The 15,173-nt window shown below is 34.0% G+C and overlaps 1 protein-coding gene across 2 annotated transcripts in view; it reads left to right on the top strand.

The window, feature by feature from the left end:
* The window catches only part of LOC145245798 (disintegrin and metalloproteinase domain-containing protein 10-like), a 317,331-nt gene that overhangs the window by 283,736 nt on the left and 18,422 nt on the right, over positions 1–15,173 (top strand). For both annotated transcript variants that reach the window (XM_080107440.1, XM_080107441.1), the window contains 4 exons: positions 1,238–1,436; positions 4,355–4,508; positions 7,054–7,167; positions 8,835–8,919. In XM_080107440.1, the coding sequence (XP_079963566.1) occupies positions 1,238–1,436; positions 4,355–4,508; positions 7,054–7,167; positions 8,835–8,919 (552 nt within the window). The remainder of the gene's footprint in view (positions 1–1,237; positions 1,437–4,354; positions 4,509–7,053; positions 7,168–8,834; positions 8,920–15,173) is intronic.

The following is a 15,173-nucleotide window of genomic DNA, read 5'->3' as shown; positions in this document are numbered from 1 at the left end:
AATTTCTGATTTACAGAATTTATATTGAATTACTTATATCGAGATTCAGTCTTGAATATTGAGCTTTTTCATCTGGTTAGGATTTTCATGTTGATATTTATAATTGCTTTAAGTTTACAGAATGATTCAATTTGAGAACTTGAAAAAATTTTTTGAATTTAAAAGACATCTAGTAGTAAGGTCCCATTTGGGGGCTGTGGGAAATATGAAGTTGCCCCTTAGTTACCATTACTCTCATGTTCACTTTGGCCCAGAGTAGTAATACCTGTTAGGGTATCTGGTGCTACCAGATCTTAAGCTGCTGTTTTCCTGACTAAAAATGAACTAAACATTAGAGGTGACTGTGGACCACCAGTGAATTTAATATTCCCTTAACACTTTCTCCTTTGGAGGAAGCCAGTTCAGCCTGCCTAAGGGGAATGCCATATAACAATAACAACAATTGGAGGATATATATATATATATATATATATGATGATTGCAACGTCTTGTCAGACGAGTACCACTCCCTCAGACACTTAAAGTCCATGAGCCCAAATACCTGGGGGAGTATCTATACAAAGATGATGTTACAGAGTCTTAGCTTTGTATGACAGCTAAGTCTCTCTCTCAGTTCAAAATGTTGAAATCAAGCAAGAGCAAGATAGCCAGCAACAAATTAAACTGCAGACCAGCTTAATGCGGGCACTGGTTTCCCGCTTTATGGTTTTTTAAATCAGAGATTTGCTTGTCCTAGAAAGGTCGCCTTCACCACGGCTTATGGGAGCCCTCTCCACCCCAACACATATACATACACACAAATATACACGGTGCTAGTTGGCCGTTGACCTCGAAAAAGGGTTCATTCGCCCTTTGAAAGGTCTTGTTTTTAATCCTTCAGGGAGACTAGCCGCCCTCCTCACCAAACAAGTCTGGTGGGGGAACCAGTTTAGTCGCCGATGACCCGACCATGAGGCAGGTAGTACTGGGTTACATGGTACCAGTAGCATATGACATGACCTCACACACACACACACACACACACACACACATATATATAATATAAATTATTACAGTCCAATTAACTTATGTATTAGTTATAGCCATTCTTGAATATATTAAGCAAAAATTATCGTTTCACTCCTGGTGGTAAAAAAAACCCAAACATTTGTACCGTCTTTAGTGAAAGTCAAAATGTTAATGTGTCTGTGTGCATATCTTTTTGCATGTTTTCTTAATGGAGTTCATTCTTTTTTAGCATGACAAGGGCGTACAGTGTGCACCCTATGGTTCCTCACAGCCGGATGCCAACAAGGGCAACTACATCATGTATGCTAGCGCCACTTCCGGAGATAAGGTACACAACAGCATGTTCTCACCGTGCAGCAAGGATAACATCACACGTGTCCTCGATGCGGTTGTCAACAGAAGAAATGGCAAAGATAATTGCTTTGTTTGTAAGTACATTGTGTTTAAGTACATCAAAATAATCATAAACAATATAATGAGAGAGGGTGAGGGTAATAGACAGAGCATTAATAAGGGATGGGTGACTTGGCGAGTTATTGTTATCAGAATAATTGGTATGACTTTTATACCCCCCCCCCCCCCGGTATATAAAATCAACAGTATTTTCTTTGGTAACAGGGCACGTTCAAAATGAATGTTTCTGTTTAGAGCACAATTGAACCATGATACGTGACTTTTTGCATTTTAAACTATAAGTGAAGCCATTATATATACAAATAATTTTATAAAATCAATAGTTGGTTCTTTACAGTGCAATGTAGACAATGTATTGTGGACCAAGTCACTGTGATGGGTCCCCAACTAAAGCAGGCAATCAATTGATTTGATTAAAAAAATGGGTGATTTCAGATTTTGATGACAATAAAAAATAGGGAAGTGTGAAACATTCATTGATCATCATTCAATCTCAGACAACATTGGGTGTGTAGCAAACTGAAAGTATGTTTAAAAACGTTATTTTTCAGCATCGTGATGTCATGTCATTGTGGCCGTGACATTATCAGTGGAAGGACTTGTTTGTATGTGCATGCCATCAACTTTGTATTTCGGCATCAATTCTTCATATTTTGGATAGGCACTCAGAGTTTATTTGAGTGTTTTTGTTAACTCTAGTCTAAATGCCAACCACAATACCCAAATATACAAAGATATATATATATATATATATGCTGAACAAGACCCAGGTTTGCGCCTTTCATCTTAATAATCACCAAGCAAATCGGAGACTAAGAGTCATGTGGAATGACAACATGCTTACACATGAACCTTTCCCAGTCTACTTGGGGTTAACTCTGGACAGAACACTCTCTTTTAGAAAACACATTACCAAATTGAAAGGCAAGCTGTCATCACGAAACAGCCTTCTCAATAAGCTTGCCACCAGCAATTGGGGTGCCGACCCCAAAACACTGAGGCAAACAGCTCTTGCACTGTGCCATTCCACAGCGGAGTATCGTACCCCAGTATGGGCAAGATCATGCCATGCCCGTAAAATTGATGTAGAGCTGAACAAGGCATACCAGACCATAACTGGTGCTCTAAGATCAACTCCCTTGACAGCTCTATACTGCCTAACTGGTATTCCACCACCACATATCAGGCGAGATGTCATCACCAGAATAGAATGGTACAAACAGCTTAACGACCACAGGCACTCACTGTTTGGCCACCAATCAGTGAGACAGACTAAAATCTTGCAGTAGCTTCATCAATATAGAGGAAATCGATCCCAGGCAAGCTGCTTCCTATAGGATGGAACGATGGCGAGACTATAATAGCAGGAATAAAAATGCAGCCCAACCAGACCCAAAAGAAACACTCCCCCAGGGTTCAAACCTTGGTAGAAAAAACTGGGTAACTCTAGAGCCAAAGTAGGCAAAACAAAAGACAATCTCCACAAGTGGGGCCTAGACACTTCACCTTTATGTCCATGTGGAGAGGTACAAATGATGCACCACCTTTGGGAAAACTGCCGGTTGGGTCCTCATTGTTCAAACCAAGACCTTAAGGAGGCAAACAGCACCGCCATGCGATGGGTTAATTTCTATTGCGATAAGATCTGATGATGAATGTCAGTTGCGATATGACAAGAAGTATTCAGCAATACAGAAACCGTTTTGAATTTTTATTTTGTGTTAACTGGCATCATCCCACTTAACCAAGCACTTCTAAAGAGGAGACATCGTGCTGCGCGCTGCAATACAGGAGTTTGTCCACAAAGCAATAGCTCTAGAACCACTCCAAGATTGGTGGAGATGCCTGAGAGGCCAGCTGAAGACATGATCACACACATCTTTAGCAATTCACTTTATTTCTTATTTCAAACTTCAAAACCTGAATTCATTCAATTTTCACTATATTTGTTTAGACTTTTAGCTGGACATACAAACGCACATACATTCTGACAACTGCTCTTTATATATTGGATCAGTAGAATGTATCATTTCTTCCTGTATAACCTCTTTAACTGCAGTTAACAGATGCTCCTCAATTAACACTCTTTTCCTGACCTAACCGTAGCCAACTCCAGAATCTCATACCAATAAGTGCACTTCTAGTTCAACTATGAGAACAGCTTTGATCTTTGTTTTTTTCTTTTTCTCCTCAACTTGGACTTTTCAGAGGTTAATTTCCAACTTGCCACAAAAAATAAAACAAAAAAATAAAGACTCGATTATGATTTTAGAAGAATATCATAATCGCTTTTTTTTCTAAACTCTTCCAATCTTTATGAGCCCTAACCACCTTATCACAAATGGCAAAATACAAAACATTCAACTACTTCTATTGCTGATGCCACTACTGATGCTGATGCTACCTGAAACGAATGCTAACCTTAAATATTTTATTCAAATGTATAGCAAGTATTCAGATTTTTTCAAGATCATTCTTTCCTCATTTTTTTAATAGATAGCAAAATGGCTATACAAAAATCAAAAGTGATCTTGAAGTTGTTAAGTAGAAATTATTGTGATGGCTAAGATAAGTTTATTGGGGAAAAAAAGTAAAATATGATTGTTCATTTCTGTTCTTAAAAATGATCTTTTTCATGCAAATCCCTGTTATATCATTAAATTGCCTTTTATTTTTTTGGTGCTAGTGTCTGTCAAATACCAAATTCAATTTCCTTTTTCATCCCTAAAGATTTCCTTCTGAAAATGTCTGAAAAAATTTGAAGTTACTTTGGTACTGTTGATTACAGTCATATCTGGTCAGGATTTAAGCCGAGTGTTATTGTTATAATTTATTAGTGCTCTTAATTGTTTCATTGAACCATGTTCTTGTCTTTTCAGTGTCTGTGTGTCAATGTTAAATCCAGTAATCCAGTTTTGCTTATTTTTCTCAGCCTCAAAGACTGCCTTCTGTGGCAACAAATTAGTGGAAGAGGGAGAAGAGTGCGACTGTGGCTACAAGGAAGATTGCGCCAACAACAAATGTTGTCACTATCGCGGCAGCCCGGGGGGCAAGGAATGCCAATTAAAGACAGATGCAAAATGCAGGTAAGCACGATTCATCCATTTCGTAATTTTTTTTATTTTCTATTTAGAAATAATTAAAAAAAAAAAAAAAAAAAGAAAGTATTTTTCTAATATAATGCTCCCCAGTAAATATACTAAATAAAATTCCAACATATGGTTTGCATCTATAAGTTTTTATGAGTTATGGTTACGTTTTATGACCTGAAATTTAATAAGGTTCTTATTTAGTATTCAACCTAATTAAAAAAAAAATACAGAAAAATCTTTGATATATAGACTCATCATAGAACAAAGATGTCATATTTCAAAAATCACAAATTAATCAAGGATTTTTTTTTTTAACTAAGAAAATCAAAATTCACTATCTTGCAATTAAAGTTTTAATTAATTTGAATTCAAACAAAATCTATATAGTCAAATTGAGTTGTCGCCCTTGAATTTTTACACCTTCTTAAACAATATAGCAACTCTTGACCTCTTCATCTTGCTTCCTTATAAAATTTGAATATCTTAGTTAAAAAATGAAAACTACTTGATCAATTTGTGATTTTTGCAATATGACATTTTTGTTTTGTGATGGGTACATACATCTTAAAGATTTGTTTGTATTTTCTGTGTTTGTATTTTAATCAAATATTAAATAAGAACTAATAATAAAAAAAAATGTTTATTAAAAAAGATTTGTAAATACTACTGTCATTTATAGGGACCAAAATTTCAGGAAATTGCAATTTAGCAAAGTTCACATGCATTATTGATGGTATACACAATTTCAGTTGTAAAAGCCAGATTGGGAAAATTAGGCACTTATTAGTGTGCAGGACGATTTAATTAAATCCTATAAATTTTTACATGAACATAAAATAACAATATTTAAAAATATTAAAAAAAATAAAAATGTTCACATTAATAAACATTCATTTTTTTTCTTTAATCCAAAAAATATCAAAGCTGTAACTAATACTGATTTTTTTTTTTTTTTTTTTTTTGTAAATAATATTGATTGATTTCTTTTATGGAAATTAAATTTGAAAATATACCTCATGTAATAAGATGAAATGGAGATGTAACAATTTTAGTATTTTTAAAAAAATTTGTTTAAGTTGAAAATGGGATTTATTTTGTGTCTATCAAACAGTTTTTTTTTTTACTGTGATGGCCCTCTGATTTTATGATTGTGCAAAATATTGTATTTTCTAATTTACAATAATATTCAACAGACTTAACCTGATTTCATTGTAAATATATTTCAATCCAAAAGGACCTTAATGAGCTTGGGCTAAGTTTATTGGGTTTTTTAAATTTTTGTTATTTTTATTTTTTGTTATTTATTTTGTCTTATTTATGCTCCGCTATAAGATTTCCTACAGAAACTGCTTTATCCTTTATGACACACACACACACGAAATATGTTGTAGTTCGTTTGAAGCATTGTTTATTGGATAATTTTGCATTTACAAGCCTTCAAACACATCTTTATATATATATATATATATATATATATATATATATATAACTACTTCATTTACTCACACAAATTTAATATACGAAAGTATAGATTTATGCGTAAACTTTAAGTATTTACTTCAAAAGTGCTCAATACGTAGGTAGAGCTGGTTAAATACTCTTTATACTCAAATAAAGAGTATACCCTGCTCTACTTTGATATTGAGCACTCTTGTATTAACCTTGTTAAACTTCATTGGTTACTTAACCTCTGAAAAACAATAACCTCGGTATATATATATTAGTGATTGGACAATTTCAATATTTTTCTTGATTCCTTGCCTTCTTTGAATATCTTATGCCATTCAAAAACTGATGCTCGATTCATGCAAAATGTTCCAAAAAACAGTCTGAAGCATTCCATACATTTCTGTGACATTTTTTTCTACGTTTAAAACAGAATTTTATTGCATATTGTTCTTCTAAAGTGTCCTCACATCCAGATTGCGTTTTTAAAATTCACCAGCTGTGAGAATCAGGCTTTAGTAGGATGTATTCCAATTCCTGCTGTAGCTGTTCATTTGAATCTGAAATCATCAGTCAGTCATCTCATAGTATGTATAGCAATAACATACTGAATTTTCAAGAATCTGATGAGTTTAAATGCCTATACAAAAAAGTATGAAAACTTATTGAAAGTTCCTTGAGACTCTGCAAACTGCTCTCAACCCTCATAAAACTCACTGACCCTCCCAAAACTAACTCTAAAATATATTGACCTTCTTTGAAACAAACATTGCCTTACCTTGACCAATACCATCTCAGCTATCTTTTCTGCACACTCGTGAACAACTTTCTATGTCTGTGTTCTACTGATAAACCTATTTCCTCTTTTTTGTTAGACTCCTTTACTATAGTTTTGTTTCACTTCCTAACACCCGGTGGCGGAGGAGTAGAGGCAACGTAAATAATATCACAAGTACACCTGGATTGCGTATTTACTCATAGTACCTAGTATTTTTATATGGTCACGCATCTAATTACTAATCAGACTTGGTGTCACTTAAATTTTTTATTTTGTATTGCTCTAATAATTTTTAAATTTTTTTTCCCCCCGTAGTGAAACGGCCGGTCCGTGCTGCAATGGAAATACTTGTGATTTTGTACCACAATCTGCTGAAAGACTCTGCCACAGAATGGAACCTGAAGGCTGTACTTATGATTCCAAATGCAAATATCCTTTGATAACCTGAGGAAAATCAGATTCGAAGAATCTCTTTTATTCCTTTGTTTCAATTTTTCCTTATATTTTTTTATTTATATTGTCGACTTAAATCACTAAAAGTAAACAAAAAAATTCTGCATGGCCTTAAATGACAGTAGAAAGGTTGATAGGTCATTAAACACAAAGAAACAAACCGACTTTTCATTATCTCACTGACGAAAGTTTTTTTTAGAAAATTTGTATGAATTTTACTTTATAATGAAAATGAAAACTTACATAGCATTTAAATTTATATTAGATACACCCACATATTTTCCCTTTTGAAACATGTTCATATATATCTACTATTTTATCAAAGCACAGATGTTGTAAGATATGTATCCTAAATTTGTGATGTATTGAAACCTAAAAAAAAAACTAAAAAAAAGCAATGAAGAACATCAATTCTCCCATGCAAAATGATATGCTACACAATTAATGAAAAAATAAAGAGGTTATATTAATTAGACATACCCACATATTTTCCCTTTTTAAAACTTATATATATCTACTATTTTATAAAAGCACAGATTTTGCAAGATATGTATCCTAAATTTGTGATGCATTGAAACTTAAAGAAAAAAAAAAAGCATTGACACTGAAAAAGCAGGGAAGAACATTAATTCTCCCATGCAAAATGATACGCTACTATTAATTCATGAAAAATAAAGAGTTTTGCTTATCTAGAATTAAATTTAATTAAAACAACAAAAATACAGAAAATGCAGAAAAATCTTTGATATACCCGTCAAGACAAAGATATCATATTCCAAAAATCACATAAATTGATCAAGTAGTTTTATTTTTAACTAAGAAAATAAAATTTTATTACAAAGTGAGTCACTGAGTATTGAAAACTTGCTTTCTCTACTCAAATCTTTTCCATTTATTTTATTATTTAAATAATATTATTTTTTAAATTTAATTTTTTTATTATTTAAATAATATTATTTTTTAAATTTAATTTTATTATTATTTAAATAATAAAAAAATGGAAAAGTCTTGAGTAGAGAAAGCATGTTTTCAACACCCGAAGAAGGTCGCAGGTTGCAGCGACTGAAACATTGTGGTGATAACACCCAGGATGAGAATAATAGTCCGATTAATCAACATAACACACGCATTCAGGTCTCATCTCAAAAATTCAGAATTGCAAATGAGATTTTGTTGGAATATAACATTTACATTCCCTGACAATTACGTACATTATAAATTTTTTTCTTTTAATTTATTAAAATTAAGTTGACTTCAGAATTGAAAAAAAAAACAACAAAATATCCACTCTCATCTATTTAATAAAATCAAAAGTAAAACTTTTGAACTTTTTGATCAACCACTGACTTGTCAAAGTTATGCTTTAAGAGTATATTAGAAGGCAAAGGAGGCGGAGGAAAACCAAGGAGAAGGTGTCGAGAAAATGTTTTTGATTGGACATCTCTCAACAGCTGTGAATCCATCAACGAACTTACCCTAGATCAGAAGGAATGGCGACAAATAAGTCACGTAGGTTCGCAATCTGCACCAAGCAAAAGATGCAACTCCTGATCTGTATAAACCAAACTTTTCAAAATAAACAAATTTCTAATCTTTAATTTTGAATCTAATTGCACAAGGTTTTCTTCCTTAATTATCTGTACCGGTCGTCAGGCCAAGTGTCCACAGCCTAAGTATAAATTGAACATGACTCTCTGCAACTTTAACAGCAAAGTCTGTATTGATGGGGTAAGTATATTCTCAAATTGTGTATATGTTGGAAAAGCTGGTTTATTTATTTGCGGACTGTTAGCCTCACGTTTATAGTTATTGTTGTTTCATCACGTTTCTGCCAACTATTCCCCTGGCGTTCTTCAGGTGGTTAACTGCGACGGGATAGGAATGCTCTCTTAACTGCATCCTCAGTAATTCCTGACTTCCATAGTTGTCTCATCGGGTTTTGGTCAACTAATCCTCTGACCTGCTTTGGGTAGGATTGAAACAATCTTCAAATCTATCTTCAAACAATGCTCACCTGGAACCATAGAAATTCAATGCTTCTATTCACTGGGCCCTGTGATGAAACAACAACAACTATGAAGATGAGGATAAGAATCCACAAATAAATATACAAATTACTCATCTTAAAGATTTCAATAAAAAAAAACAAATAAAAAAAAAATAGTACATAAAAGTTGGTTTATATAAAAAAAAAACATAGAAAACATCAGCTTTAATTGCATTTTTTTTCTCTTCATTAGATGACATTGTTTTGCTTCATGGCATCATGTATATGCCAGTCGATGATTTATTACTTCTAATTTTATTATTTCCCTAAAATTTCAAAGTGATATATACATTGTTTCCTAATTTAAAAAAAAAATGAGTTTCTGAGAATATCTTCATCTAAAATCCACCAAACATTGGTGTTATTGTTTTTTCCTTTCCCTTTGCAAAACTCAATCATGTTCTGCAAAGCTAAAGACAAAAACAGCAATTTTTCTCTACAAAACCAAACCAAACCAAACACTATAAATAAATATTTGAAGACATAAAGAATTTGGTGCATAAAACTTTTTTCCAAAATTACCGAATTCGGCATTGAATAACCCTAAAAGGGTTGATATGCCGTAAAACAAAACAACCAAACCATCTAAGAATATATACTTGTTTATTAATTGTAATATTGTAGAGATCATAGAAGGAATGAAACAACCAGTGATCTGTCGGATTAACAGAATGTATATTTGTCCTCTTAACTCCTAGTTTAATTAAAATTTGTAAAATTTTATAAATATGCTTAAGGAATGTCTGTTACAACAAAAAATAAAATATTTTCCTGATAAACTTACATTTTCCGTTTATAGATGTTTTTAAATATTTGAACAATTCAAGTATAAAGGGAGATAATTTGTTCAGTATTATCTTCCTTGTAATTCAAACTTCAGAATGTACAATCTGACAGTGACTTTGTTGCTATTAGACTAAGGGATGGTTTTGTTAGTCCTAGGTCTACCCTCTCAGGCTTTATCTTTGCTCCGAGAAGAGCTTAGTTTGTTAGTCAACTAAAGTAACCCTACCAGACAATAGTTATGGAGCTGCTCAGGCATTTTGTATTTATCCTAATTTTTGCTATTAATTTTTCCTTGTGTATTTAACACCGTTAAAAGAAATACTAAGCAATATATATGCGTAGATATGAAATAGTAATAAATTATGTATTGGAGTAACTGCCTAGGCCTGGAATGTCTACTTTATTATCCTAAATCTGAGTGAATCAACATTAGTATCGCTTAAAACCTTTTTTCTTTATATGATTACACAAAATATATGCAAAAATATTCTTTAGTTCTTGTATTGAGTTATGTTCTTAAAAAGTTCCATTTTAAATAGCTGTAATTTATATTAAACTAAACAGGTTGCTCATTTCTCACTTATTTATATATCTTTCTTGCCCTCTCTCACTAAGCACTTACGTAAATAAGATAGTGAAATAATAAGTCTTTTTACTAATATATTATCTCTATAAATAGTATAGAATTAAAGAGATTTATTATTTTTATGCAAACAGAATGTATTTAACATTTAATGAATTTTTTTAATGATATTGAAGTGTGAGTGGTTCTGACCCAATGACTTATGGCTATCTCTAAAAATGCAGATTCAGCTAATTTTGTATTTAGTAACTTAATATAGAACTTAAATATAAATATTTTATGGATATCAGAAAACCATAAAAAAATTTTCTAATCTATATATCTATAAAAGTGAATGTGTCTGTCTGTCTGTCTGTCTGTCTGTGTACATTTCCCTACGCAATAACTCTGTCAATTTTTAGTCTATAGACTCGAAATTTGAAATACCGGGTACTGAGATTTGGGAAAATCGATGTGACGGGTGTCAGCCAGAAATTTGGCTGTTAAGGGGTCAAATTTCAACGATTTGAGCTTTAAAAACTCTACCAAACTCCTCCGACAATTTTGGGTCTAGACACTTGAAATTTTAGATATAGGTTCCTTGAACCTGGATCTAACTTAATAAAGTGATTTGAGCCCGAAACTATAAATTTTAAGGGGTCATAATAGGGGTCAAAGTTTTAAAAAATTTACCATTTTTTTTTGTTTTTTTGCTTTTTTTGCACAGCATACACCTCCAAACACCCGACTGGTGCTACCAGATCAGGCTGCCCTGTGGCTTCCTGAGACGAAATGCACCTACATTGACGTTTTTTTTTTTTTGTTTTCTGATCTTTTTTGTAAAACTTAATTATGTTCTGCAAAACCAAAAACAAAAACAACAGCCTATCCCCCCCCCTTTTTATTTTATTTTTTCCTACCTTACTCCCGGTCCTGGATATGACCTTAAACTACATCCGATGGTGAGGTCCAGCTTACGGGCTTGGGGAGTGTGGAGCCACCTCTTAATTGCCATTGCTCCCAGGTCCACCCTGACCCGGAGTGGTAGTACCTGTTAGGGTCCCAACTATGGGTTAAATAGAAACAGATTTTAAAAAGGAAAAGAAACAACAAAAAAAGAAAGAAAAAGAAAACAAATATATTCTATTAAATTATCTATTTATTTATTTATTTTTTTGCTCTGTCGGTAGGGCATGAGAACAAACCGACTGTCCCCCTGCAGAGGGTAAAAATCCCTCAATGGGGCAACCAGTTAGCCGTGGGTTGCTACCCGTAAAGTCTTAGGACGTGATCCTGGTGATTGAGCGAACCTAAACCAGGATACATAGAAGTTTAGGCACCGCAACACATTACTTTGGCCCTTACTTCGATTAGACGGGCGGTCGGAGAGGCCCGATCCGACCAATCGGCCAGTCACGCCAAGCCCCACCATATATTGCCCATTCCAAAAACCCACTACTAATACAACACATCCCCCCTCTCCCACAAATAACCCTACTCCCTAATATATGATGGAAAGCGGTGGCTGAGGGTCAATCGATTAGGTGTGAATATCGATGACGAGGCTGTAAACCCCTCAGGATTGCTACAGATCCCATAGCAATATCAAGAGAGAACAGATAATCATTATGATACCACCAAAGTCGGTTATATCATCATTGTATCCCTGTAGAGGCTGGGCGAATGGGTTTCCCCCCAGGCTCTTCCCAAATAGGACTCCGAGGTGGGTGGGGAACAAAGATGACGAAAAAAGAAAACAAAATATATGGCTTATTCCTCCCAAAAACCACCCAACCACCCAAAGAGAACCCACTCTGATGTCTCTGACATCAGTAGCTCTGACGAAGAGACGATAAAACCAAGGAACTCAACATTCGTAGTAATAGAATCAATGGAGGAAACTCCTTTGAGCAAACTATCACCTTTTAAAATTGAAAAAAATCTTAAAACTCTAAAACCAAAGTCTATTAAAAAACAATTTAACGGCAGCCTACTAATAGAAACCCATAACGAAGAACAAACTAAAGAAATATTGAAACTAAAATTATTTGAAAACATCAAAGTCAAATGCTACAGACATCCAACCCTAAATACCTGCAAAGGAGTAGTGAAAAGCCACGAACTTGCACTTTGTCCCTTGGAGGAAATCCGGACAAACTTACAGAAACAGAATGTGTTAGATGTTCGCAGAGTTCAAATTAAAAAAAACGGTGAGAAAATCGATACCAATACATATATACTAACTTTCGATTCCCTCACCATACCCAAAGAAGTGAAAGTCGGATATATGAAAATAAATGTAGAAATTTATATTCCAAACCCCCTCCAATGCTTCAAGTGCCAGAAGTTTGGACACCATCAAGATCGGTGCACACGATTACCAGTGTGTGGAAGATGTGGAGAAAGTGGCCCACACATTGACTGCAGAAAAGATTTCAAGTGTGCCAACTGCCTGGGAAACCATGGCGCTGGCTCTAGATATTGCGAAATATGGAAAAGAGAAAAAGAAGTGACCAAACTAAAACATATAAAGAATATATCCTACCCAGAGGCCAGGAAAATCATCGAAACTAAAACATATGCAGATGCAACAAAAAAAACTAATCCAATCAACAATCAAAATGGTCATATACATGTAACGGATACAACTGACAAGAAAATTGATGTCCTAAGCAAACTAATAAAGGAAATGAAAGAACTATTAGAAGAAATGAGGAAAATGAATAGTGCAATGTCTGCAACCAATCCAAGGATAATATTAAGTAAAGACACTACTGAACCACAAAAAGAAACAAAACCACAAACCATTTCTACAAAAACAACCGAACAACCATCAAACACATCACAAGCCAGAAAAGAATCAAAAATCCCCCCAGACAAAAAAAAAAAACAAACAAAAACAGGAAAAGAAAGATCCCGATCTATATCTCGAACAGGGACTCCGACAGAAAATAGATTTGAGGGATTGGAGACGATGGAAGTTGAACACAATTCCAAATGATGAACAAAATATTACAATGGAATATCAGAGGGATAAAAGCAAACCAAAATGAACTCGCATTATTAATAACAAATATGAGCCCAGCACTTGTCTGTCTACAGGAGACCTTTCTGAAAGAAAATAATACCATCAACATAAAACACTACACATCTTACAACTACATAAATAAAGATACGGACAGAGCTTCTGGAGGCACATCAATACTTGTGAAGAATGAAGTCCCTCAAAGACAAATAAATATAAACACAAACTTGCAAGCAATTGCAGTTTCAGTGACTCTACATAGAACTATAACACTTTGCTCAATATACATCCCTCCAAAAGATACAATCAACGAAACTGAGATAACTCAATTAATAAAACAACTCCCTAAACCCTTTTTTCTACTAGGAGATCTCAACAGTCACAATGTAATATGGGGAAGTAAAGAAACAAATAAAAAAGGAAAAGAAATAGAAAACATGATAAATAAAAATAATCTATGCCTCCTTAATAATCAAAACTACACCTATATGTACCCAGCAACAGGTACTTTCACCGCCATTGACCTTACCTTATGTGATCCTTCCATATATATGGACTATGACTGGAAAGTACACAATGACACCTGTGGGAGTGATCATTTCCCAATCATCCTGGAAAGTCTAAGTACTAGCACTGAACAAAAAACATCCAAATGGAACCTACATAAAGCGGATTGGGAAGACTTCCAGGAACAGTGCAAAAACCAATTAATTATCGAAAAGAATGATGAAGATGACCATTTGAACTACTTCATTAAAACACTGACAAACATAGCAAATAATACCATACCGAAAACAACCAAAACCAACAATCACAACAAACCTTGGTTCACAAAAGAATGCAGAAAAGCCATCAGAGCTCGACGAGCTGCCTTGAGAAAATTCGAAAAGTATCCAACAAGCGAAAATCTGGATTTCTTCAAAAACAACAGAGCAAAAGCCAGACGAATCATAAAGGAATCCAAAAGAACAACCTGGAGAAATTATATATCCAAAATTAATGTGAATACCAAGGCGAAAACAGTTTGGAACATGATGAGGAAAATAGAAGGAAAGTGTAGTAGTACACCAATATCCCACATCTCTAAAGGCAACAAAATATACACCGATCAAAAAGACATTTCCAATAACCTGGCAGATAATTTATCAAAAATTTCATCATGTGACAGACAGAGAAATTCAAAAAGATTAGAGAAAAGGAAGAGAAAAAGAAAATTCTATTTAAATCACAAAATACTGAAAAATACAACCAACCTCTTACCTTGCCTGAATTAAAAGAATCGCTAACCAAATCCCATGACACAGCTACAGGGCCCGATGAAATTCCATATGAAATCCTCAAAAAACTTCCAGAAGCCTCAATGAAATACCTACTTGAAATTTTCAATATTATATGGTCCAGTGGAAACGTACCTGAGACCTGGAAAGAGGCCACAATAATACCAATCCCCAAATCTGAAAACTCAAACATCCAATCCCAATCAAGTAACGTCTCAGATCCATTGAATTTCAGGCCAATAGCTCTAACAAGCTGCATTTGTAAGACCATGGAAAGGATTATAA

The sequence above is a fragment of the Euprymna scolopes genome, chromosome 23 (assembly GCF_053919585.1).
Source record: "Euprymna scolopes isolate OS-2025 chromosome 23, ASM5391958v1, whole genome shotgun sequence".
NCBI lineage: Eukaryota > Metazoa > Mollusca > Cephalopoda > Sepiida > Sepiolidae > Euprymna > Euprymna scolopes.
Note: the sequence above shows the minus strand (reverse complement) of the source record. Positions and strands in the feature narration are given on the sequence as shown.